We start from the raw sequence: 25,370 nt of genomic DNA, 5'->3' as shown, positions 1-25,370 counted from the left end.
GGCTACTGTGGGCTCATTTGCACCTTCTTGTTCCAAGGGAGAGGTTACTGGCAGTTATCCTCACTGGAGGTGCCTGCGGGGCTGCGGACCTGGCTCTACCTTTGCAGGGGGCTGCCTGGCTTGGTGCACAGGGAGGTTTTAGCCATCTTTTCCCCCAGCACCATGCAACAAGTCCCCAGTTCAGGTACAGAGCATCCTGGCCTCTGCCTGAGGATGTGTTTGAAACATTCTGTCTTGTGAAGAGCCTTTGCCGGCAGCAACCTGCCGGTGGCCCAGACCGTGGTGTGCAACATGGGGACAGCCAGGGCTGCAGGCAGGGATCAGGATGCTTCTGCCAGGTGGTCCCAGGGAATGCTGGAGCTGTCCTGCAGAAAAGATTTTGTGTATCTATTGCCAGGGGGTTCAACAGGATCCCAGGGGAGTGTTAGGAGTATACAGAGCATCCGAAAAAAAGAAAAAAAAAAGTGAAAATAACTGAGCACACTTTTCCTGCCCAGACGGGGTTGGCACAGCTTGCTGCCCAGCAGCTGTGCTCGTCATGGGACAGGGCTGGCCTCAGCACCCCACGCACACACACACACTAGTGCAAAGTGCTCCTGAGCCTCTTTTGGAGACCAGAAGAGGCTCCACTGCCTGAGCAGGTGCCTCTGCCTTTACACATAGAGCAGACTGGTCACAGACCCTCTCCAAGGCTGCCCCAGGAGCTGACGGGGCTGGGTCTCAGCTAATGGGACAGATCCCTGCCAGCTCCTTTTCCCAGGGCACGCTGTGGGGACCACTGCTCCAAGGCCAAATGCCTTAGGCCAGCTTAGGTGACCGAGGATAGACCACAAAGTCACACGGCCATGTGGTTAAATGCAACCCCCTGCCAGAGGCTTCCTTGCACCAGGACTTTGCACAGACCCTCTGGAAGCAGACCTAGGCCCTTGGGATCCCCATCCACAGGCTGAGGAAGGGACTATTTCAAGCCTGGGGACCATTTTGAGGATCACACAACCTGCATGACTTGAGCAGCCCAGTCCCAGCTCATCCCAGGTCCGAGGCTTGCAAATTGTGTGCCTCCCATAGCAGTTCCCAGCCATGCTGGAGAGATGTCCAAGGCCACCCAGCCAGAGGCCCTGGCTGTCCTACAGCTGGGCCCAAAATGCAGAGCACTAATTTGCACACTATAGTTGCAAAGGGCACCATGCACAATAGCTGGGTCATTGCCAGGTGGAGGAAGACGAGCCAGTTTAGTCATAACAGACACCCCTGCTCTGCTCACTGGCCGGACTGGGAAGCGGGTCTGCTGAGGGTGCACCAGAGTGCAGGAGAAGCGTCCTGCTGCTAAAGTGAATAACCTCGGAGGGATTCTCTGCCTTAAGTTTGTTCTATATTAAAGAAGCCTGCTCTGAGACAGAGTCCTACTGGAGTCCAGCCCAAATTAAATTACAGCATCGATCCCCCACAGTCAATGTGTGCTCTGAAAGCCAGATACGTTGCAGCCTCTGCTGCTCATCCCAGAGGGACAAGCCCATCCATGCTCCCTATGCAAGCAGAGGGCTACTCCAGAGCAGCCCCTCCCTTGGGACATACGGCCAGCAAAGGCCAAGTGCTAGAAGCTTGGAGCAGGCATGTTTGGCCCGCAGAGCTGGCAGTCTCCAAAATTACTCTAACAGTCATTCACTGAGACTGATGGAGGGGATGTTAAAATAATTCTTTGGGATGGAAGCAAGGGGCAGTTTCAATGCTGTGGGAAGTGAAACAGGATTTCATGGTTCTCTAGGGAAATGTCCAGAAGTCCAAGAGCCAAAAGCATCCCTGCCATAACTGCTGCGGGCCAACCCTGGCACAGGGTCATCATCTGCTGTGCCGGTGCTGGGCAGTGGTGGATGGCGTTTTCCCCTGTGTCACCTGGGAGCAGGGCCTCTGACTGCCTTTGGGATGTTTTGAGAAGTTTTCATGCCCAGTTTTGGAGCATCAAGCACTCAGCTGAGCCCATGCTCAACCACAGAGCAGAAACACAACGTTTCTGCCCTTGCCCTCCCCAAAGGCTGGCTCCCCCCATGCACACCCCTCCGTACTCCCAACCACAAGCTGAAGACGTCAGGGTGCTGTAAAGGGGTTGCAGATTTATTTCTACAATCTGAACAGTTTGGGGGAGCGCTCAATCCCATGGGGATGGGGCAGCACAAAGTTCCCCAGACCCGTGGAGTTGTAGGTTGTTGTACATGTTGTCCTGTACATCCCACAGGACTACGGGCTGCAGCAGCTCTTTGGAGCACCTGGAACAGTTTTGTGGTTGTTGGATGGGCTCAGGAAACATCTTGATGCAGACAGCACCCACATCAGGGCTTTGGTTGAGGGTACTGTTGGTTCAGCTGCGAGGCCAGGGCATGGACCACAGCCAAGAGCTGTGATCCTCTGACCCCCAGTGAAGGGAGGGTTCACTTGGGTCCATCTTCAGCATTGCTGTGACACCAGACCTCACAAAAACACAGCAGTGAGACATTCACCTTCCTCCCTGTGGGCATTCACCTTCCTCCCTGTGGGCATTCACAGGGGTTTTGCAGCCCCAAGCCAAAAGTCATATCCCTCAGGTGGGGGCAGAGCCCCCCCCCCCCCCCCAACTTCAGGAGTTGTTGGAAGGCCAGAAGAAGCAGCAACGCAAGTGCTGGAGCGCAGGTTTGGAGATGCCTGCAGAGGAGAGGTTTAACTGCTCTACACCGGAGCCGGCATTTCCAAGCACAGATTTGCCTGGAGCCAGTGAGGATTGGGATGCTGCCGTGTTCCCCCACAGTCACCAGTGCTCACTCCCACAGCCCCATCGCAGGGGGCAGCTCATGCACCAGCTCCACGCAAGGATGTCGCAGCCTACGAGCAGTGTCCAATGGAGGATTTCTGACTGATAATGCTGGGAAGGAAGAGGAAAAGGAAGGGAGGTGAAAGCTGTTCATCACCATGGCCTCCTTGCATTAGGGCAAATCAAAACAGCCCCATTGATCCAAACTGGCCAGCTCTGGGGTTATCTGGTACCCCCAGCAAACCCACCGCTCCCATTTTCTCAGTCCTGCTCTCTCCAGGCTCGCAGATTCAGGATTTGACATTTGGATCTGCACCTTCATTTGGTGGCTCAGTCTGGTTGCACATCCCACCCAGTGCAAGCGGAAGATGGGGACCCCCAGGCCCCCACCCGCAGAGCCCCAGCAAGAAGTGCAGCCCCTTGGGAGCACGCAGAGAGAAAGCAGGAAAGCACCCTTCACCCCCCGAAATGCTGCGGCCAAGCTGTCAAAGCTGGGTCTCCCCTTCTAAGCCGCAACACCTCCACTTTGGATCTCAGCCTGCAAAGGTATTTAGGGCCCTACCTGGGGGAAATCAATAGGAATTTAGCTGCATAAATTGGGATTAGAAATCTGAATCCCCTTGGGGATCTAAGCCTTATATCTGCATTTCGAGTTAGGTACCCAGGCCAAGAAATGTGGCTTTAATCGTTCTATCATGTCAGAATCAAGGGGCCTTTAATTTCCGTTACCGACATGTGGCTTTCGCAGGGGCTTAAAGCTCATTTTGGAACTGCAAGCACAGCAAGACTCGTGCAGCGTTTTCTCGGGAACACTGCTCAGCACCCTGAGCTCCAGCTGCTGGCACTTCCATCCTGCCCAGCCCCACGGGCATCAGCACTTCGGCAGGAGTGTGGTGCATTAGCAAAGCATGGGGTGACCAGGACCCCAGCTTCCCACAGCTTTCAGTCTCACCTTAGCAGCCCCAGCCCTGCTCAAACAACCCCCACAAAACGAAGGAACTTAAAAAACAATTGAAAAATGCAACTTTTGCAAAAAAAAAAAATTAAACAAAACAAAGAAGGTGTTTAGCTGCAAAAACTCTTTGCTCAGCCAGAGAATTAGTGATATCAAGGGGATGGGCTGAGCTGCAAAGCTGCTGAATGCTATGCTGACACATTTTACTAAGCTGCGATGGACACGAAACAGCCGCCCACCACCTGCTCCCAGCTCGCCGTGAACAAGTAGCGCCAACCACCTCTTCCCAGCTCCCCTCCCGCTCTGTTTGCCCGGGGAGCGCAGAGAGCTTGTGCTTTCCCACAGGGAAGCCGCCGGTTGCTCCTAGCCCGGGGGACTCGGCAGGGGGGTGTAGCACGTCCCCTCTGCGGGTCGCGGCTCGGTAGGATGCAGTGATGGAAAAAAAAAAAAGCACTAGGGTCTGGTTGTGCTTTGGGTTTGCACGTCTGAAATGGGGGTATTTGTGCAGCTGAGCAAACTCAGGGAGGAAAGGGCTGGGAGGGTGTTCGGATATCACCACTCAATTTCTGCTGCACCGTGGTGCTGTGATCACGGGCGTTTGAGTCCTTCAGAAGAGGGATGGCCAGGCCAGATGCAGGCTAGGAGGGTCTTGGAGTGGTTTCAGGGTCTGTTGAGGGCAAGCAAGCCCTGCCCGGGGCCAGGCAGGCTGAGAGGGCAGGTCTGCCCAGGAGGAGGAGTAGGGCAGGACAGCACCAGGGTGAGGACTAACCCTTGATCTGCACCCCCGTGTGCAGGGGACACCTGAGTACAACACGATGGGTCAGAGAGCTGGAACTGACCTCATCCACCAGTCTTGTAGGGCAGAGACGAGGGATGCCCACCCTGTCATGTAGGACCTGGACACTTACCACTCCCTGCTTCAGGTACTAGGTTGTTCCCCATCCCAAAGGGGGCTTCACTTCTTCAGGCAGCCTCATTTTATTCTCAGCCTGGCCTTTCGGTTGGATTCTGGCATCACCTTCCAAGGGCAGGTTAGCCCAGACTGATCCTCTACAACCTCACAGAGATGGATGAGAGGGATCTGCAGGACAGGGAGCCTCTTGTGCAGCCAGAACAAGAACAGGTGCCTTGGGACTCCGCAGGTGTGTAAGAGAAGAATTTGAGGCCAAATTCTGCAAGAGTCTCACATCATGTACATGTCTCACATCATGCACAAGTCACTGAAATAGCATTTAGAGCACTCCACGCTCCAAATCGATCCTCCCCTCCCATTTCAGCCTGCTGCCCCTTCCTCCCATCCCTTCCCCAGCCTTTGAGCTTGGCTCTGCTATCACCTTCCATGAAGGGACCAGCAGTCCAGCAAACCTTCCTCCAAAGCCTAAACTGCTGAAATGTCACTTGATGGATGACAGCAGGGTCTTTTCCAGGTGATAGGCAGCATTGAAATAATATCCCCTAGTATTCCCTCCATGCACTTTCCCTCAGCAAGCAGCAATCTTGCAGCTTCACCCCACATATGTAGCACTGCTTACCAGCAAACACCAACTCAATGCTTTGCTCTGGGAAATTTCATTTGCCCTCCCAAAGAGGCCCCGAAGGACCTCCAAGTCACCCAGGAGGCAGGAGAGCTCTCCATGTAGGAGACAAAGGAAATGAACTGGGGCAAATCCCCCACCCATGTAAATCAGCCCTGGCATCTGGTGATTTACACTGATTTACACCAGCTGGCTCTGGCCACATCAAGTTCAATTTAAACCAGCTGAAGCTCTAACACAGCCTGTGGGGTTGGGAAGAAAAAGAACGGGAAGGAAGAACAAGGGTTGTGTTAGTAAAAACAGGGTCAAACCTGGGCTGTAGCTACAAATGTGGCTCCAGGTTTGCACCCTGGGAGCAAGCAGGGGCTGTGGGGATGGGGTGCTCTTGGGGGGCAGCTGGGTGGTGCCCCATCACCCCATAACCTCCCTGGCTGGGAAACAGTGCTGGGATGGGCTTCTAGCAGGTCTGTAATCTCAGGCAGAGTGGAAATATCATGATAGTGGTGTAAGGATTGGGAAGCTCAGATGTGGTTAGGGGTGTTTCTGTGGGGAGAGGTTGCTGGAGAGGCTTGGGGTGGTTCTTGTGAGTGGCCTGGCCTGAATTCCAGAGCGGTGGTTTCTATCTGGTTGTTATTTCTTGGGGCTGGCTCCCAGAAGCAGTGTTGTGGGGGTGGAGGAGGCTCTGCTCTCAGTGGCCTCTGCCAGCCCGGCTGGTGGAGACCCCCTTGCAGATCCTGGGGCCGAGCCATGGGGCACGAAGGCAGGAGCTGCTCTCCACCCCTGCCCATCACTAGTGCTCAGAGCCAGCTGCTCACCCACATCTGTTTGTCTGACTTAGATTTGGCCAGGGGAGGAGAGATCTGCAGCCAGAGCTCGCAGGTGTTGTCCCCGCTCAGGTGCTTGCTTCCCTGCCTGCCCTTGCATCAGCCTCTTCTGCAGATCAGCTCCCGCATAGGGGCTGAGAAGTTAACAGCAGTCATCAATATCTGTAGAGCTCCAGGATTTTTGTGCCAGAGGAGAACCACCATCATGTTTATCATAACCGCATTAGTGTCCTGGAAACATCAGCGACCTGCAGCTGAGCAGAATTGTGCCAGCTGCCTGGTGAAGGAGCCCAATGGCCTGTCCCTTGGCAGGCCCCTGCTCCAGCAGGCAGGTGAGGGAAAGCATCCCTGGGCTCTTGGGTTGCTGCATGCACCTTTAATTCCCTTATATACTTTGCCTTTAATGTTTACGGCCGGGAGCATCTTACCGGTGAGTGGGATCAGGAACATTTCTGTTCCCTGGGCTCAGTGACACCAGGCAGCCACATCCCACTGCATAGTGGCATCCTGCCACGTAGGCATGGCTGGGGCTTTGCTAATGAATCTCCATCATCTGAACTACAGTTTTTAGGGAATATCTGCTCTTTTCTCAGTGCTTTTCAAGTTTTACTTGATATTCAACATTGTGTTAGATGAGAAAAGTGAAGGGGAGGCATTAGCTGCTGGAACCCCTCAGCCATCAGCTCAGCTCCTGGGTTTCTAAGGGCTTTGGCCAGGTTGTATCTGGGTAGAGATCTCAGCTGGGACTCTAGGAGGAGGAAGGTGCCCTACTTCATATTATATCTTTCACTTTGGGCCTGGCTAGGTCATGTTGAAAGAGCGTGAAGCCGTGTGTTACTGTGGGTGCTCTCCTGAGGAATGGCAGCAGCAGGCAGCAATGGGGCAGGAGGATGGTGCTGAGATGAGGTGACTCTCTGCCTGGCCAAGTTGAGAGGGGCGGGGGCACACGTGGCTCAGAGGTACTGGTACTGAGGTGGTACCTGATGATCTCGGGGTGTGTGGTGTTCAGCTCTCTGGGTTTCCTTCTCTTCTTGACTCAAGCTGAAAAAGAAGCTGCTGCTTGGCTTAGGCTGGGTTTGGCTCTGCTGCCAATGGGGAGGGCTGGATTTGGGGTCCATGAGGCCTTGTGGAGCATCTCCTCTCCATCTGAGGAATCTCCCCATGTTTCTGGACCCACATCCACCTCCAGGGATACCTCCTGAGGCTGATAAGCTAAGAGGGCACAGACAACCCAGTGCACCGTGTCTTGCAAACCTCAGTGCCCTCCTTGCCCGGGCTGGCTCTGAGCATCCACCACTGGAGGCCACCTCCTCCAACATGGCCCTGTCCCAAAGCTGACTTCACACCACAGCCCATGTGTGTGCAGCAGAGCTGTAAGCAGAGCTATCACCAGGAAATGCTGCAGCTGCTATAGCTGTGCAGCCACCTCCCAACTCTGTGCCTCAGTTTCCCCTCCCAGCCTGCTTAGTGTCAGCTTCTCTAGGGAGGAACTTGCAAGTGCTCTTGCGGTACCTAAGAAATGGGGCCTTAAGCCCTGCTGAGGCTGTTGCACATGCCACCCTGGTGTGCGACACAGCCATGCTAAAGGGGGACACAGCTTCTCCCCCAGGGTTTCAGGTCATGGTCCAGTGGAGAGTGTGGGGTGTTGCATGGGCAAGTGTGGGTCTTGTCTGGCACTGCCAATGTGGCCTGGGGCAGAGTGTAGGCACCTCGTGTCTGCTGGCCGTGGGGTACCAGCAGCATCCCTCATCTTCCCAGCATCCCTCTCTGCTCAGGAGCCCTGGAACTGCACTGTGGCATTTCAAAGGTTTTCACACCTGGTCATCAGCGGTGGCTGTGGAGGAACGATGGGCAGTTGGGAGAGGTGGAGATGTCCAAGGCCTATCGCTGTACCAAGGCCTCCTGCTCCAGCCAGATGTGTCCCATTTGCCCCCAAATATGGGGTTTCTGTGGTGCTGGGGGCTTCTCTCTAGCACCCATGAGTACTGAGGAGACATGGGATGTGCATGGACAGCATGTCCCTGAGCCAGCCCCGATTCTGGGAGCTGGCATGGGGTGGCACATCTCCAGCTCCTGTGGCATTGCCGTGGAGCCACTGGGAAGCTTCCAGCAGTGGCTGGAGGGCACTGACCGCCCAATGCCATCCCAGTGCATGGCACCGTCCAGCCACATCCTGCATAGGAGCAGGTCCCCGGGGAGCAGCAGTGACCAGGGCAGGACTCAGCATCCCCACAGCCACCCAGGACCGTGGTCCAGCTCCAGCCCCGGCGGCGCTGCCAGGCGGTCGTGCCAGCGCTCCCGCCTGCCCGCCGCACCGGCCGCTGCGCCGCCCGAGCGAAGCCAGCGTGTCCCAGCAGTGGGGGCCCATTAGAAATGAAATGTTCCTACTGGGGCATTTTATTTGCACACTTCAGTAGAGTGGACACCAAAAGGCTTTGCTAATGCTTCATGGGCTGCTAATTTCCTCTCTGACCCGCATTGTCAGAGGGTGACCCTGGCCCGAATCTCTCGGCAATGAATGCCAAAGGCTGACACCGGCCTGGGTTAGGGGTGACAATGGGGCCTCTGTGGGCTCCGGGCAGGCTCCAGTTGGGAGCTGGAGAACAGGGGGAATTTGTGTGGCTCTCAAAAGCTCTGGGTGGCACAATAAGGGAGGCCCCCGGGGTCTCCCAGGAAGACAGAGGCGGCCCAGGGAAGCCGGGCTGGGGGAGGCAGGCGGGAGGATGGTTTCCTTTGTGAAAAGCTTTCTTTAGAAAGGAAGGTTTTTCTGAATGCCCCCTTAGACGACCCAATCGGGGCCTGGCAGATGGATATCACAGGCACGCTGCTTATTCATGGCAGGCTGCAGCTTTGAGCCGTCCCCCCCCTTCCCCCAGCCTTTTATTCATTTTAAGGCTAATTTGTTTTGTTAATGTTTTCTTGCCCTCCCCCTCTCTCCTGTGCAGATTGTGACTCATACTGCAAAGCCTCCAAGGGGAAACTGAAGATCAACATGAAGAAGTACTGTAAGAAAGACTATGGTGAGTAGCCCTTCTCTGCTGCTGCTTCCCAGGGACTAGGGCTTGCAAAGGGATGCAGAGCAGGAGCATCCCCCTTCCGGGGTGTCCCCAAGCCCACCCAGCCGAGGGGCAGGTTGCTGGCTGGGTCCCAACCACGGCTGGGGCCAGGCAGCCTGGCTCTGCTTTGCAGCAGCTGCCCATGCTGGGTTGTGTGCATTTGGGGTACGGTTTTTGTTGGGTGTGGAGAGAAAGCCCTGGGTAGTGATGCTTGGTGGAGCAGTGATGCGATGTGTTACCTGGAAAATATGAGTCTCCCTGCAGACGCTGAGACAACCCCCAAAGCAGGGTCCACAGTGTCCTCATCCCACGGTGTCCTTGGGCTGGCAATGACACCATGCCCTGACTCTTCTCACTGTGCTGTTACATGCAGCAGCTTGTGGGGACGAGCAGCAGGTGGTTTCGTGTCATCCAGATCCATCCCCCCCGCCCTGTAATTCCAAGGTACATTCAGAGGGTGGTGCAGCCCTGGGACAAGCCAGGGAGGCTGTGGGATCCTTGATGGTACTTGAGGTCCTGAGCATCCTTCCACAGCTCCAGCTCAGAGCAGCGGCTTGGAGCTGGCACGTCTCAAGCTCCTGCCCCACCTCTCTGCTCCTGGGATTATTTATAATGTGAGTCCGTTCCCAGCGTGGTCACCAGTGGGTCCATGCAGGAGGTGTCCAGAGTGACCCTGGGAGGGGATTTTTTTCAGGCCATGCCAAGAAACCCTGGAAGCCCTCCCCGGGGCTCAGTAGCCCCTCTCCATCCCGTCACCCGTTGGCACCAAGCTGCTCTGGTACGGGTGGGTGAGGAGGGATGGCTCCACTTTGGTCCCACCTGCCCAGAGGATCACCCTCCTTTGCCAGTCGTGCCAACGCTGTTGGGATGAGCTGAGTGTCAGGAACGGGACCAACCTGGAAAAATCAGGTAGAGATGGTTAAATACAGGTGGTCTGTGCCGGGGGATGTTTAGAAATGCTGCTAAACACATGTAAAGGCTGGAAATTATCTCACACCCTCCCATAGACTGTAGCGGGAGGGAGCAAAGTGTCTGCAGGAGGGACCAAACACAAACCTTCGGGTTTGACCCAGGGATGGAGAGTGGGCTGTGCACAGCTTTGAGCTGAGCCTTCAAATGTGTGAACAGACAGTGAATTACAAGGCACCGTGGGATGGGGTCTAGCACCCGCTGGGGCTGCAGTTGCCCCGGTGTCTGCCAGCCCTTCCCCTCCACAGTAAAGGAACACATAAAAAAAAAAAATTACATATGTGCATATGTGTGTGTATAAACGTGTATCTCTGTATATGTGTGTGTGCATATATATATATATATATATATATATACATATTTTCAAGAAAGTAGCAAGGCCAAAAACTCCTATCCCATCTGCATCAAAGCATCCAGGAGTGGAGATACCTCCTCCCTCCTCCGAACATGCTCACAGCAGCAGCTCAGCATGTCCGGGAAGTGTTTGCGAGAGCAGAACGAATTCCCATTTAACAGCCTATCCCCGGACAAGGCGCTTCCCGGCAGGGCTGGCCGAGGGATGCTCCACGCTGGCTTTGTGCTCTGGCACCTCCCCTTGAGCTCAGGGCTGGAGGCAAATGTTTTATTTGCATTCCCATTTGTTCTTCCATTGCCCATGTGGCAAAATGGTTGCAGAGAGCATCCCTTGCCAAGGAGCCGCCAGGGCTGGGGTGCGCTTCTTGTCCCCATACAGAGAGGCCAGGCCGAGTTCTGGCCACGCTCGTAGGAGCTGCTGGAGGTTCATCAGATGCTGGAAAGGTCCAAAAAATGTCTTTTCCCTTAGAGAAGAGGGTTCGATTGCATGTGAGAAAGTCACTGCTGGAACATAAGAACATTAAAGATGGGAATGGGGCTGAGCACCAGGCTGTTAAAGCTGTGGGGTTTCTCATGGGTGGATTCTCTGCTGGCTAATACAGCACAAACACGTTTCTTGCACGTGGCACATGCATCCCTTCATTTTCCCACCTGGCTTCTCCAGCACCTCCTAAGGGCTGAGCTCATGCTGGAGCATTTGTTCTCTGAAGAAGGGAGAAAGCAGCCACTTGATTGCAGGAAACTTGGGCCTGTCGTGATCCAAATTGGCCCTGGGAGTTTGGAGGATGGTAGGGAGGAAAAAAAGGCACATGCCTCCCCCCCGAAGCACCCTTCCAGCTGACCAGCGTTACCTTCCCCTGAGGCTCTCGGGGTGAGGGTTGTGCCAGTTTGGTGGCAGCAGCGCCTGGGCTTTGCTCGAGGGGCAGCCCCAGCACCATTTCGCTCCTTGGCTTGTCCGATCTTCGCCAGGGAGATGTTTCTTGGGGGTTTGAGTGAAAGCTCATGCTTGGATTTGTTCGAGGCTGTAACATGGGCTTGCGGGCTCCAACAGACCCTGGGGAGATGAGGGCAGCTCAAGAGCTGTCTCAGGCAGGAGATACACCCGAGGCAATGGACAGGGGTGCTGGAAAGAGCTTTTCTTTTCTCTTTTCTCACACAGCATCACTTTGGCAAAAGCACAAGTGAGCCAAAGCCAAAGTTTGCTGGGGCTGGTTCCGGGCGAGTGGGCACAGGCTGTTCCAAGATGGGGACTGGGGTGCTCCCACCCGAGCCCCCCTGGCCCTGGGAGTTCCCCAGCCAGCCCCACGGCCCCAGCCAGCCCTGCAGCCACAGCAAATTTGCTTTTTCAAGGGCAAACCAGCCCAGCGAGGCAGCAGGGTCAGCAACACCACAGCACAGCCCGGCCGTGCCGGGGCAGCCCAGGCTTTCGACAGGGCCAGGGAGGGAAGAAAGGGTTGGAGAGGTGCAGGGAGGGCTAATAAAGACTTTGGGACTGACACCCCAGCAGGAAGCCAATTAGGAGGCTCTTTTCCTCACCGTTACGCCAGCATCGCTGGGCTGAATGTCCTAAAAGGTCCTAATTAGCTTGAACAGAGTTACTTCTCCCGCGGGCTCAATCGGGAAGCTATCATCCGCCCCGTGCTTCTCAATGGGGCTTTTTAGCTCCCTGTTTCATTCAGTGACTCAAAGGGGATATTTTCCCATATTTATTTTTCTTATCTGTTTGTTTTTGTTGGGTTTGTGGGTTTGGTTGCTTTTGTTTTTTTTTTTCTTCTTTTTATTTTAAATTGGGCTCTTTCCCGCAAGATGGGTTTTTGGTGCAAATATTTGGAGTGAAACAGGGCACAGGGAGGGCAGGCTGGGAGATTTCAGGAAGGAGGGGACAGGCAAGAACAGAAGCAGACAAGTTTTTTCTGGGTTTATTTTGGCTGCATGGTGGAGCACAGGGGTTGCTTGGCTCCCAGAAAACCAAGGGTAGAGGAGGGGGTTTGCTGGATTTGGGGCAGTTAAAATTAGCCCAGGGAAACAAGCTGGGTATCCCTTCTGAGCCCCGCTGAGGATGGAGATTCCACCATGGCCCCAAAAGAGAGGGGATTACTTTATCAGAGCAGGTAATGCTGGTACAGGTAATGCAGAAGCATCCCTTGCTCGCTCGAGCGTTGCCGTTTCAGCCCAAACTTTGGAGATTTTCCCGCTGTCTGTGTGGTTCATCCGAGCAGGATGGGCGGCTGTGGTAAAGGGAACCCAGAGCTTTTTAACTTCCATTTTCCCCCTGACCCTGAGCTCCCTGCACTCTAGCGGGGCCCCATCCTGCACAGGTGATGCCAGAGTTTTCCTGGGTACTGGCATCGTGGTCCCAGCCATTGCCCCTGCGCCCTCCCTGTGTCCCTGGTGCAGCACTGGAGAGGGGATGGGGGTGATGAGCAGAATCCTCGTCTGCAAGGTGAGATCATCTGCTCACTTTGCCCTTTCTTGGAAAAAAAAAAAAAAGTAAAAATATCCTTCCTTTCACTGAGACTTCACTTAGTCACCCCCTTTGTCGAGAGGAGCTTGGCAGGGGCTAGTGGAAAAAAGCAAAACGTGTTTTCAAAAGGCAGCTTGAAAAGCAGGGGGAAAGAAAAAACCCTGAATCCACAGAAAAACCCAAGGCAGGGAGGAAGCACCGTCCCTGGCTCGTTCCCAGCTGCAGCCTCTTCCACAGCCCTGGAAGATGGAGAAAGCCCATTCCTGGAGCGGGGAAGAGCTGAGCAATCCCACGGCATAACCGCAATTGGAGGGAGAGAGCCGGGGTGGTGAGGGGTCCCCCTGCACTGCGGGGAGAGACTGTGCCCTGCCAGGGCATGCCCAGGCCGGCTGGGATTGGGGGTCATAAATCTCCAATATTAAACCAGTAGGAAATTGGCAACCGGAGGCAAGCAAAGCCACTGCCAAATAAATTAAAAATTTAAAAAAAAAACGGGGGAAAAAATCGCATTTTAACCCTTTGCTCCAGCGATGAGCCAGCCCTTTCCATTCCCAAACCCAAACGGTGTCAGGGTCACCTTTACTGCTCGTTGGGAGTAAAATCCGCATGGGCTCCGCTCTGCTTGTGTGGCAAGAAGGGACCCGAGCCTTCAGAATGCCCCGGCGCACGCAGGCTGGGACGCCTGCACCCACCACCACTGTCCCAGGCACCTGTTTCCATCTGCCCGTATTAAAGACACTCTTGTCTCCCCCAGCAAACCACTCTGCTCCCCCTGCCACCCCTGTGGTCCTGTGGGATCTTTTCCCGGGGCCAGTGTGGTGATGCTCCTCATCAGTGGAAGATCCGCAAAGCTCCAGCTCCCACGTTCAGGTTGGTGCACGGGATGGGCAGGTTTGACCACGTAGCCCAGTCCTAGGTCAGCTTTGACAGGGCAAACCTTGAAATCAGGAGACATCACAACCCCAAAAGTAAATAGAAAACAAAAAAAATAATTATGATTTTTTTTTTTCCAGCCTCACTCTTTTCATGGCAATCTCGTGATTTTTGGGCCCCTGACTCATGGTCTCTGAATGCTGCGAGGTGCTGCTTTTATTTAAGCCTTTACGCGGCTGCCCTCAAACATGTTGTTTTGAGGGTTTGGAGTTGGTTTTTGCTTTTCTTACCATCAAATCATTCACCCCTCTGCTTTCATCTGCAACATCAAGCCTTCAGGTCTTTCTTGTGGCTGGAGGCTCCCAGCCAAGCCTTGAGGAGCCGGGCAGCACCATGGGCCCCAGAGCTGGGCGCTGGGGGTAGCACTGCCCAGCACCCTGCGGATGTAGGAGGGAACCAGGGACCTCCCCTTCCCTCCTGCAGCCCAGGGACCACTCGGAAACCTTTTTCTTAGGAAGAAGCATAACGTGACAAGACACTTGAATGCATCGCCTGGGCTGGTGTGACATGTAAGGCACCATCCAGGCGGGATTTGTGGTTCAGCAGCTTTGGTGTCAGGTGGGATGTGGTTAATGGGGCAGCCCGGTGCCCTCACTAGGACCGAGCACCTTCCCCGAGCCCCTCGAGCCGCTGTCCCCCCAGCTCTCCATGCCCGTTTGGTTGACTGAGACCTCCCGCGGGGCTGACGGGGAGCAGAGCAGGGTGCAGAGTAGCCAACCTGGAGAAAAATCCCTGGTGCTATGGGGGTACCTTGGAGGTGCAGCCAGCCCCAGGTTACCCGCAGGACTCGGCTACCCACCGTTTGCAAAGCACAGGGAGGAGTGGGCACAAGCCACAGGCAGCCCCAAGGCACCACCAGGCTCAGGACCTGGACCAGAGCCCATCCTCACTGGAAACTGTTCTCACTGGCCTTGGTTGGAGGGGCAGCACCCTGAAAGCTGCAGCTTATTTGATTTTGTTCTCCCTCTCCGGGCCACCCTCTGCTCCTGGGCATCATCTCCACTGCTCACTCGAATAACCATCGTCCTCTCTTACATCCTTTCACCTGGTTGCCCCACAGGCACTTAGAAAGTGCCGAGGATGGAGCTACAGAGACAACCCTGAGCACAGCTCAGCCGTGGTACAGGGGTTCAGTGGGTGCATCAGCAAAGTAAGAGAAGTTCACCCCAGCACAGGCAAAGCCAAGCTTTGGAGCGGTGGGGCACAGCTGAGCTCCCGCCACCAAAATCACAAAGGAACTGAGACCTTCTCTTTCATGAGAAAAGAGTGCCTAAGTCCTTGGGGATTCACCCAGGGGACACAGCTCACATGCTTCTAAAAATTCCTTCTGGCACCCCTCTGCATCCCTGCATGTCTTGTGTCCCTTAGGAGATGCTGGAGACCCCAGCCCACCACCAAAACACCCAGACAAGTCATCGCTAACCTTGGGCTCTGAAACCAGGCTCAGGGGAAACCGCGCGCCCTGGATGCAAAGCTACGGGCAGAAAGCTCGCTGTCAGCGAAGGCAGCTGCGGCTGTGCCAGCCAAACCTTCCCCAAAGCTTTCACTCCTTCCACTGCATTAATAAAAGGGGAAAAAAATAAGAGCCGGGGGCCTTGACATCAAAAAAATACAGACTGTGTACTTTAGAGCAGAGTTTCCTGTAACCACCTCTCTCCGGTTCCTTTTCATTCATTTTCTCCATTTTGTCAGTGTGGACCAAGGCAGGTCAAAGGTTTAAGCTTTTTTGGAAAGATTTGTTTCCAAAAAATAAAAATTGGCCAATCCTCACATTTTGTTACCTTCACACCAGACTGGGAAATACACGGTCAGAGCTTAGGGTTGTTTTTTTTCTTTTTTTTTTTTTCTTTAATGAAAGCATCTGGCATCCATGACATGTTCTGAAAAAAAAAAAAAACCCACCATATATTTTGCAACGTGTTAAAAAGCCTTGCTGAGCTGTAGAACCCTGCTTCCTTCCATGGCTTGAAATGAGCTTTCACATTGTGGTTTTAAAGAGAGGATGCTGCTCCACCACTAATCCAGGGGGGTAAAACTGGGTTGTTACAAGGCAAATGGGAGAGTTTTGCCTGGGCTTTTCTGAGGTTTCTTCTCCCTCTGTTAATTTATACAAGCAAGATTGGACCCACTGCAGACTGGCCAGATGGCTCAGACAGGCAGGTGGACAGGCAGGGGGTTATAGCTCAGGAGGGGGAAAAGGGAAAAAAAGAGAAAAGCTCAAAGATTTGGTCAAAAAGCACTTTGTGGTTGGATCACGCCAGCCCGCATGGAGCCTCCAGCCCTTGCCTGATCTCCCGGCCAGGGCTGGCACCACCACCCGGGTTTTTCCCTCTGTCCCTGCTGGTGGGGACTCCTCATCGCCCAGTCAGCAAACAAGCCCAGGAGGGCTGGGTAGTCACTTCCTGGTGAAGATACTTTCCTGGAAGCCAATTTTTAGTGAGGAGGAATGTGTTCAGCCTCCCTGGAGGACGCGATCTCAGCCGACTGCTGCTCCCATCCTCCTCTGCTGCCCCTGCACCATGATGGACCACTGTCAGGAAGAAGCCCACGGACGCAGCAGGAGCTGCCTCCAGGCTTGTATTGCCTCTTCCTCCCCATTCTGCTGGGCCAAACGCTCCCTTTCCCATGCGGGTCTCCATCCTTCCCTCTGGTTTGAACCCGAGTCTACGGATGTCACCTGTGAAGGGCAGAGCAGTGCCTGCTGTGAGGATGGCCAGGAGGCATGGATGCGGTCTAGCACAGGCAGGGCGCTCAAGGAAGCAGCCTCATGGAGGAGGAGGAGCAGGAGGAGGAGGAAGAGGCAGTGGAGGGCTGGCAGAGGTCGCCATTGCCTGCTCGGGGCCACCTGGGCTGCTGCCCAGGGCTGCCCCACAGGGCAAAACTGTGGTGGCTCCAGGGGCTTCGGAAATCAGCCGCGAGCAGAGCCTTACCCTTGAGCATGCTGGTGTCCATCACCGTCCCGGTTCTGCAGCACCTTTGCAGACAACCTCGCAGAGAGTCCTCTCCCATCTAGATCCTGTTGCCAAGCCACCTCGTCACTCTGGCCCTCAGGGACCATGGGGCACTGCTCCTGCATGGGTGCTGGTGGGTGCAGGGATAATGTAATGTATGAACCGCGTTTCAGCAAAGAGCAAGAGGGGGAGCGGTGGAGGGCTGAGTCCTCACCAAGTTTCCTCAGTCCATATGGCTACAGATGGGCTACACAACGCCAGCCATGGGCTTGGAAAACATCATCATCTTGCTTATGGATCACGGTTGTCCTCCCTTCTCAGTCTTGCTTTGGGAGCTTGTTATCTCCCAGTTATCTGCCAGGACACCTGGTTTGCCAGGCCGCTGCATACCAAGCTATCCTCTTGAAGCCTGATGTTGCTATTCAACATTTATAGAGCTGCTCAAGTGAGCCCGCCAGGTCGGACGCTGCCACTGACCTCTCCTTACAATCACTGAGCCCAGCCCTCAGTCCTTCACTGTGCTTTTTACTAGCAATGTCGTCTTCCACAGCAAGCAATGGACAATCTTGACTCAGGAACATCTCCTAGAAACACGTGAACAGCAAATCTCCCTATTTCCAAATCCTTTCATAGGTTTGAACTTGTTCAGTGCCCTGCTCCAAGGCTGGGTGTTCATGGAGAGCTGTCTCCTTGCACTGGCCCTGGGCAGATGTGCTGGAGGCCCCAAAAGGTCTTTCCTACCTCCAGGGGCCGAGTGCTTGGAGATATGGGCCAGTCCTAGTGTTTTGCTCCAGATTTTGACTCCTCTTCTCTTAAAACCTGGGGCTGCCTTAGGGTCCTGGTGCAGATGCCCCCCAGCTGCCCATCCAGTGATGAAGGGAGAGCAGAGGGGCTGGAGGGATGGCCCATGAAGAAACCTATCCTCTGGCTGAAGCCTGTGCTGCTCTCTGGATAGGTGGGTCAGGAAGAAAGCTCATCCCAGGTCCTGGGGTTTTGGCACTGCCGATGGGGACAGGCACCTCCCTGCCCACTGCAACACATGCCTTGTGCGCAGACCCTCTGCCCCGTGCTTGGGCCACCACCTGGGGCTGGAGGCACAAGCTGTCCCCGGGTTTGTTAATTTTCTCTGTGCTTGCTGCTTCAGGGGAAAAGGCAGGGTCCAGTGTACATGAATCCACCTGGTTTTTAAAGATTTTTTTTCAATCGCTTTAAGAGTTCACAAGTGCTGGGGCAGATGTTGCTGCACCAACAGCCCTGGAGAACTGCTCTGCCTGTGCTTGCTTCACAACCATGTCCTGGGGGCTAAAGGTCCTCTCTAGGACACAGATAGGAGAAGAAGGCAACCTGCTCTCCACCACTGCTCTGGGCTGCCTTTATGAGAGCATCTCCCAAGCCTATGGCGGTACCTTTGCTGAGACCCTCTGCCTCCAGCATTGGCTACTCTTCCTCGTGGCGGATGGCCTGGGGACAGAGGTAGCCTTTGTGCAACCACCACCCTAGGTTGCTGTCTCCTAGCCTGGGCTCAGGAGACAAAATACTTTTCCCTCACACAGACTATTAGGTAAAACTTGAAATCCATTTTCTTCTTGCCAGCTCAAATCGTAACATCTTTTCCTCTCTTGCCTCGTGGTTTTGGTGTTTTTTTCCAGCTGTCCAGATTCACATCCTGAAAGCGGAAAAAAATGCCGACTGGTGGAAGTTCACAGTCAACATCATCTCCGTCTACAAACAAGGGAGCAACCGGATACGGCGCGGAGACCAGACCCTGTGGATCCATTCCAAGGACATAGCATGCAAGTGCCCCAAAATCAAGCCCATGAAGAAATATTTGCTGCTGGGCAACAACGAGGACTCTCCCGACCAGAGCGGCATCATTGCGGACAAAACCAGCCTGGTGATACAGTGGCGGGATACGTGGGCTCGGCGGCTCAGGAAGTTCCAGCAGCGGGAGAAGAAGGGGAAGTGTAAGAAAGCCTAAAGGAGGAGAAGGCAACGGAGCGCGCGAGAGGGAGAGACTGACTGTGCATGCTGCTTTGTGTAGAGCTGGGGCGGGCAGGGACTGGCGATGGGGACGGCGGGAGGAAGGTCGTGCTGTCAGGGTGGGCTGGAGGGGACGGGAGGGATGGCAGTCACGGCTGTGGGGATGTCAGGTTTGCACCTCATATTCCAGCAGAAAAACAAAACAAAACACAACAGAAAAAAATCGCACATGTGGCTATAAAACAAGAGGGGGGGGGGGGGGGGGTGTGCAGGCATGCGGCTCCTGGTGCCCCCCAGCTTCTTTCTGCCCCATTGGCTGAAGAAATCTGAGACACCAAACTGCCTTCCAGCTGCTAACATCTGCTGCTTCCAAAGCACAGCATAGGAACATCAAACCCGTAAGAAACTAATCAACAGCAACGCTGGAAATTAACTCCCCATTCCCAAAAATACGTATTCTCAACTTAGGTTGAACAAGACAATTACCGTAGAGGAAACTAAACACTTATCGCTGAGGACGGATCCGTGGATTGACTAATGGGTTATTTGAAGACTCTCTGGTATCCAATAGCCGTAACAACCACCCGCTGAACGGTACCTAGGAGTGGCCAGGGTCTCCAGCCATGGCGCTGCTCTGATCCCAGGTTAGGCACAGCAAAGAGGAGACCACATTAGTGGGCGACTTCCATGTGGGAAAACTCAGGGAGCCACTCCTTGCTATGGCCCCCATGCCCTGAGGAGCGCTGCCCCCCCACCACACCAAAGGAGCGTGACCCACGGGACGCCCTGGCCCCCTCGCATCCACTGATTCATGGGCGAGGAGTTAATAACCAGGATCCCCAAGAAAACACACAGACTTTGCAAAAAAACCCAAGTGGGCATCCAGTCCCTGTAGGTGCCCTGGAAGATCTTGCCCATCACAGTCCCTGAGTCTCCACTGTGGCCACACCTGAGACCTCCTTCATGGGCTTGGTCCTCTCTGCTGCTGTCAGCAGACTGATGAACCCTCAGATGATGGAAAACCCATGCAGGTGACACCGAGGTCCTGGCTGGCCGCTGGTTTCACTCCCAAGCTCAGCCAGCTCTCCCGAACCCAGAGCAGCTCTGTCCTTGCTCCCTCTGGAGCTGCAGCTCCCCGGCGTCCCTGCATGATGTGGTCAGCCCCCTTGGGAGACAAAGGAGGTGGGGGAGCGAGTGCCAAGGGACTGTACCCACGGGCCAGCGCAGAGCCCTGAGGCTTGGCCAAGTTACAGCCAACGCAGGGCAGAGACCTGCCCCAGGGGAAGGGGTCTCAGCCAGGGACTGGATGGGCAAGGTGTGACCCACCTGGAGCTCCCCAAATTGCTCTCCTCCTTCTGCTGGGGCTGAAAACCAGCAAATCTAAATTCCCCAATCTAATCGCTAAATGTACTAAGGAGGGTAGTGGCTGCCTCACACCCCACAGCCCAGCCCGAGGGCTGGAGCATCTCTCCCTGGGGCACTCTATGGGCAGGATTGGCTGTTGAGTTGCCACCCAGACACTGCGTCCCTGTGCCAGGCTGCTCCTCTGCCACACCAGCCCATGAGGAACGGGGATATCTGAGTTCATCTTATCGATGGAGATGGGCAATAGCCAGGGCGGAAAGGCAGGGAGGGCAGGACGGGTACCTGGAGGAGAAGCAAACATTAGTTGCTACGAAAAGCAAAACCTCCCTGATATTTTTCCTTTTAGGAAACTTGGAAAGATCTATTTTATGACATTTTCCAGTGGTTTTGCCTTGTTTTATAGCAATTGACAATATTTATATAATGACATAAACCACCATAAAGCAAGGCAGCCATGTAAATAGGTGAAAGCGGAGGGCTCCCAGGGAAGCACCGGCCAGCACCGGGCTGCTGGAGACACCACCTGGAGGGAGCAAGCTCTGCTGAGCCTCCGCCTGCAACCGCAAGGCCCCTCCAAAATTAATCTGGGTATTAGGAGAGAAATCCCACCCTGGCCATCAAGCAACTCCCCCAAGTCCATGTTTTCTCCCCTTACCCACAGCACTCAGTTTCCTTTACTTCAGAACTCAAGGAGAGCCAACAGTTTTGCAGTCAAGGGAACCCAAGCCACCAAGTTTTGAAGGATAAAATCTGACTCCAAGTGTCTAAGTGGGGGCTTAAAGCCCCAAAGTGGGGCTTGGATGCTCTCCTGCAGCTTGCATCAACTGATGTCAGGGACACCCCGCACTGGCTGGGGACAGCTTGTCCTTGGGATGCCCTTGACCCCCAGGGGACCTTCAGATGGCCTAAAAGCAACCAGAGCCAACCCAAAGCAGTTCTCTGAGATCAGGAAGGCAAGGCCAGGGGACACGGGGACCTGGGAACTGCCCACCGAGCATGCCTGGACACCCAACACTTACCTGCCATTTTCCAACCTTGGCAAGTGCAGCCGTCCTCCACAGCACAGCCTTGACACCCCCCAAACCCACCCAGGGACAAGCCCCTGCCCCTTCCCCGATCCCACCGGTTTGGGAGGCTGCAGAAGAAACACCACTCATCCTGCCCCATGGCCAGGCCCCTCCAGGCACCGACACAATCCAGGAAATCAGAAGGAAACGGAGTTTGCACAAGACGTGAAACAACTCGGAGCCCGCCGCAGCCAGAGTGACCCGCAGAAGAGAAGTCCCCCATCCCTGTCCCACCAGGACCCCATCCCTGGATCCCTGTTGGAGTGTTGCGCACCAGACTAGAGAAGCCCCTTCACTCCATCCGCAGTCCCCCAGTGCCCCTCACGCGCTCCCAGTAACCTTGACCTGCAGGAGCTGCTGGTGTAGCTGGCACACAGCCCTCCTCCTCCGGGGAAGGCAGAGCAGCCACATTTTTGATTTTTGGGGTGTCCGGGGATGAAACCCTTCCCTGCAGCTCCCCCTGCTCCAGGACGTCTTGTGGGGGGGAACGCCTCTGTCCAGTCACCCAGAGAGGGGCAAGGTGTCACCCCTAAACACCAACCTCCACGGCTGGGGTGCAGCTCTGTTGGGTACCAACTGCACTACAACCAGCAAGGACCCCAGGTGCCCACCCATCACCCTGGGGACAGGACCGAGGTCCTCGGGGGGGTGGAGGGGGGGTGGCTGGGGAAGGGGCTGCGGCGCCTTCAGCGCGGCTTCGGAGAGCAGCTGAAATGCCAAAACAATCATCACTCGACGGTAGCACCCAACAAAAGTCGTTTCGTCTCGTTTCTGTTCGTTTCGTCGTGTCCGTGCCCTCTCCCCGCACACCCGCCTCCTCTCCCCTCAAGAAACCTGTGTTCGTTTTGGGGTTGGCTGGTTTGTGGTTTTTTTTTTTTTTTTTTTTAATTATTATTTCTGTTAATATCTTGAACTGTAAATGTTGTTTAGTTACGACCATTGCATACTGCTTTGGGCGATGTTTCTTTACAATGCATACTAATATATTATGGTTATTATATATGAATATATTTAATGACATGTGAAAAAGTTGTGGATTTTCTTATCGTTTTTCCAAGTTGTTCCTTTTTTTTAATTTTTTTTTTTTTCCCCTCTTCATTTGTTTGTTTCGTTAGATTGGCTGTAATTGAACCCGAAGGAGCCTGTAACTGTTCAGCACCCACTTGGTAGAACTAAAGTCAGAAACCAGTTGAATAAACTCTTGTAAACTGTAAAAATCTCCAAGGATCTCTGCTTCCTCCCACCCCATGGGCCAGCGAGCCCGAGGGATGGGGACCTGGGTAGGGAAGTGACCGTGTCCCCTGCGCCTCCCTAAGTCTCTGCCAACGTCCCCCTGGCAGGGTTCGGGGTGGTGCACAGCTATTTTCGACCATCAGCCGCAGCCGCGTGTCCCACCAGCATCCTCCCAGCAGCGCCCCCCGCCAGCGGCCACGCGCCCCTGGGGACAGTGGGGACGCGGCAGGCTCACAGCGGGTGGGATGAGGGGTCCCCACCGGCACCTTTGGGGTCTCTGGGATTGCTGGGAGCTCTGGACTGGGGTATGTCCTGCTGGGCTCCCCACCCTTCCTCTGCTGCCGGAGGAGGCTGTGCCCTGCAGTGGGACAGAGGCGGGACACGCTGAAACCTGCGAGACCCTGCACAGAGGGGGTGGGCAGGCGTGGGGACAGGGGACAGCCAGAGCCTGGGGTCAGAGGAGCCGCCAATCCCACTTCAGACCCATCTTCTGCCCCCAGCCGCAGGCTGCTTGCCAGTGCCGTCCCTCCCTGCCCATCCACTGCAGGGGGTCTGGGCTCCATCACCCATCCCCCGCCAGGTGTCGATGGTGCCAGATGCTACCGAAGCAGCCGGCCCTCAAGACCAGGCGAGGGCTGGTGGTACAGAGGAGCTAGAAAGCTGTAGGCAGGGGGAACTGAGGCAGCAAAACACTTCCAGAGAGAAAAATACAGGCAAAAGGTCCTGCAAACTCCGGAGGGGTCAGCCTGCCTGACCCACGCCCTTAGTGTCGCTGGTAATTTATGAATTTCAAAACACCTCGGAGGTCAGAAATCTCAGATCTTTATTGCAGAGACAAATGGGTCACAAGTGCCACCACCTCTGCTCCGGAGCTGTCGCCTGCGGCTCTGCAGAGAAGCAAATGGGTTTCCCAGATCGCTCTGGCTCCGTGTCCTCCTGGCAGGCTGCCGGTTGTCTGAAGAAGACAGAGTGGCTCTATAAAGAGGGGAAAGAGCCTATTCCCACTGAAGGCCAGACCTGGAAAGTTTGGTCTCAGCCTGGTCCCACCAGGCAGCATGGGAGAGCAGCCGTCCACTGCACCGAGCTCAGCACTGGCTCACACGCAACCTCCAGAAATAAGGGCATGTGAAAATGCCCAGCAGCCTTTCAAGATCATCTTCATCCTTCATCCAAGGAGCTAGGGACTTCTTATCAAGGGCACATGGGACATGTAAGTGCCTCTAACATGTACCAGACCTTCCCCCAGTGCTTGTATTTTTGATGAAATAACAACTGGAGGCAGCTAAACTCCTAAGTGTGTTCTCTGAGAGACAGAAACGAAGGAGATGTAAGGGAAGGCGAAGCCTGGGATGTCTCCCCAGGCACATTCCAGGGGAACTGGGAAGACCTTTGCTTGGACATACCTTTGCCACTGCAGGTACGTGACTCCAGCAGCCCCATGGCACGGATTCAATGGGCAGCTTGAGCATCCTTCGCCCTGTGCCTGGAAATCAGAGCAGCCAGCAGTGTGGTGAAACCACACCGGTCCCCGGCAAGCTGGGCTCTCCCACTCTGCTTGCTCAGAGCCAAAACCCAGTGGCGCTGATATTTTAACCTTCCTTTTTCTTTGGCGGGGCAGGGAGACAGAAAAGCTTTCCACAACACAGCAGAACACTGCCAAATCCACTACTTTTTAATAAAACTCCTCACCCACACAACACATTAAATGTTACCCAAAGGGCAAGTCTGAGAACCCCTTTGTTAGACATTTCAGCAGAGCAAAGCCTTGTGTTTCTACCTTTCCCGGGCACTAACAGAAAAAATGTGTTTGAGGACCCAACAGGACAGAAAGTACCTTTTTAAAGCTTCTATCAGAACAAAGTCGCTATGTCACATTGATCAGGATGAATTACACATCCATCCTGCATGTCCTGGGAATTCAAACAAAACCTTAATTCCCTCCATAAACGACAGTTCTAATTAGAAACCCAAGTCCATGGTCTCATCTCAATAAAACACACGTTATTCTCCTGCTGTCACCCAAGATCCATGGCGCTGCACTGGAGCTGTGAGTGAAATCACGCTGCAGGGCTTGGGTACAGGCTGCTGCTGAGAAACAACTCCAGGGCAGCTTCCAGTGCTGGTCCCTCTGCAGAACGGCACAAATGTACAAGTTTCGAACCCTTCTCCAAAGCCGCCTGTTACTTTTTTCCAGCTGGAGCAGCCTTGCTTAAAGCTCCGTTTCTAACCTGAGATCAAGCAATAAACCAATCAAAACCCTGTTTTTTTCCCCTCCCCTCCTTTGAAGGCTGTAAGATGAAGTATCTCTCCAAGGAAAAACAAGCAGGCACAACCTGGACCAGACTTTTAAAGGCTTCACATATTTCTCCAGCAAAGCACACGGAGATGTACAGAAGACTCTGCTCCATCCTGGCCACAGGCATTGTTTTGTGACCTTCGCCAGAAGAACGTGGTATCCAGTTACCCACCACCAAGCATAAGCCTGGATTTCCCACCTTTGGTAAACACCAGATGAGGATGCCGATGCCAGCAGCAGACAGTCCGCCTTGCACCAAGATTTCAAATCCCTCCAGAGGAGCTGGTCTCTCCTCCAGCTCTGACCGTCAGTGCTCAGCATTAGAAGGTGGGTTGGGCACCAGCATAGAGCCCCGTTTGAAGCCCACTGCCCGCACCACGAGGCACAGCTGTATCTACTGGGCTTTTTCTCCACCAAGCCCCTCTCTCCACCTACCCTGGGCCCTTCCCAGGAGCGTGCAGACCCGGCAAGGCTGCTCTTCAGCTCCAGGGAACGGTTCCCATCCATCAGCGACAGGCAGGTATTCGGTGGGGTACTCAACAGCTCCCTGCCTCTGCTTCCTGCAAAACCCCACCTTTTCCCATCATAGCCAGCTCTGTCGTTTCC

General features: G+C 54.6%; 1 protein-coding gene across 1 annotated transcript in view; it reads left to right on the top strand.

Moving 5' to 3' along the window:
• Nucleotides 1–18,801, top strand: part of NTN1 (netrin 1) — a 105,017-nt gene extending 86,216 nt beyond the window's left edge. The window contains exons 5-6 of the mRNA XM_086473399.1: nt 9,042–9,116; nt 18,473–18,801. Of these exons, the coding sequence (XP_086329525.1) occupies nt 9,042–9,116; nt 18,473–18,801 (404 nt within the window). The remainder of the gene's footprint in view (nt 1–9,041; nt 9,117–18,472) is intronic.
• Nucleotides 18,802–25,370: the final 6,569 nt, after the last annotated feature.

Source organism: Leptosomus discolor, chromosome 15 (genome assembly GCF_034619465.1).
Source record: "Leptosomus discolor isolate bLepDis1 chromosome 15, bLepDis1.hap2, whole genome shotgun sequence".
Taxonomy (NCBI): Eukaryota; Metazoa; Chordata; class Aves; order Leptosomiformes; family Leptosomidae; genus Leptosomus; species Leptosomus discolor.
This window is presented reverse-complemented; position numbering and strand designations above follow the sequence as displayed.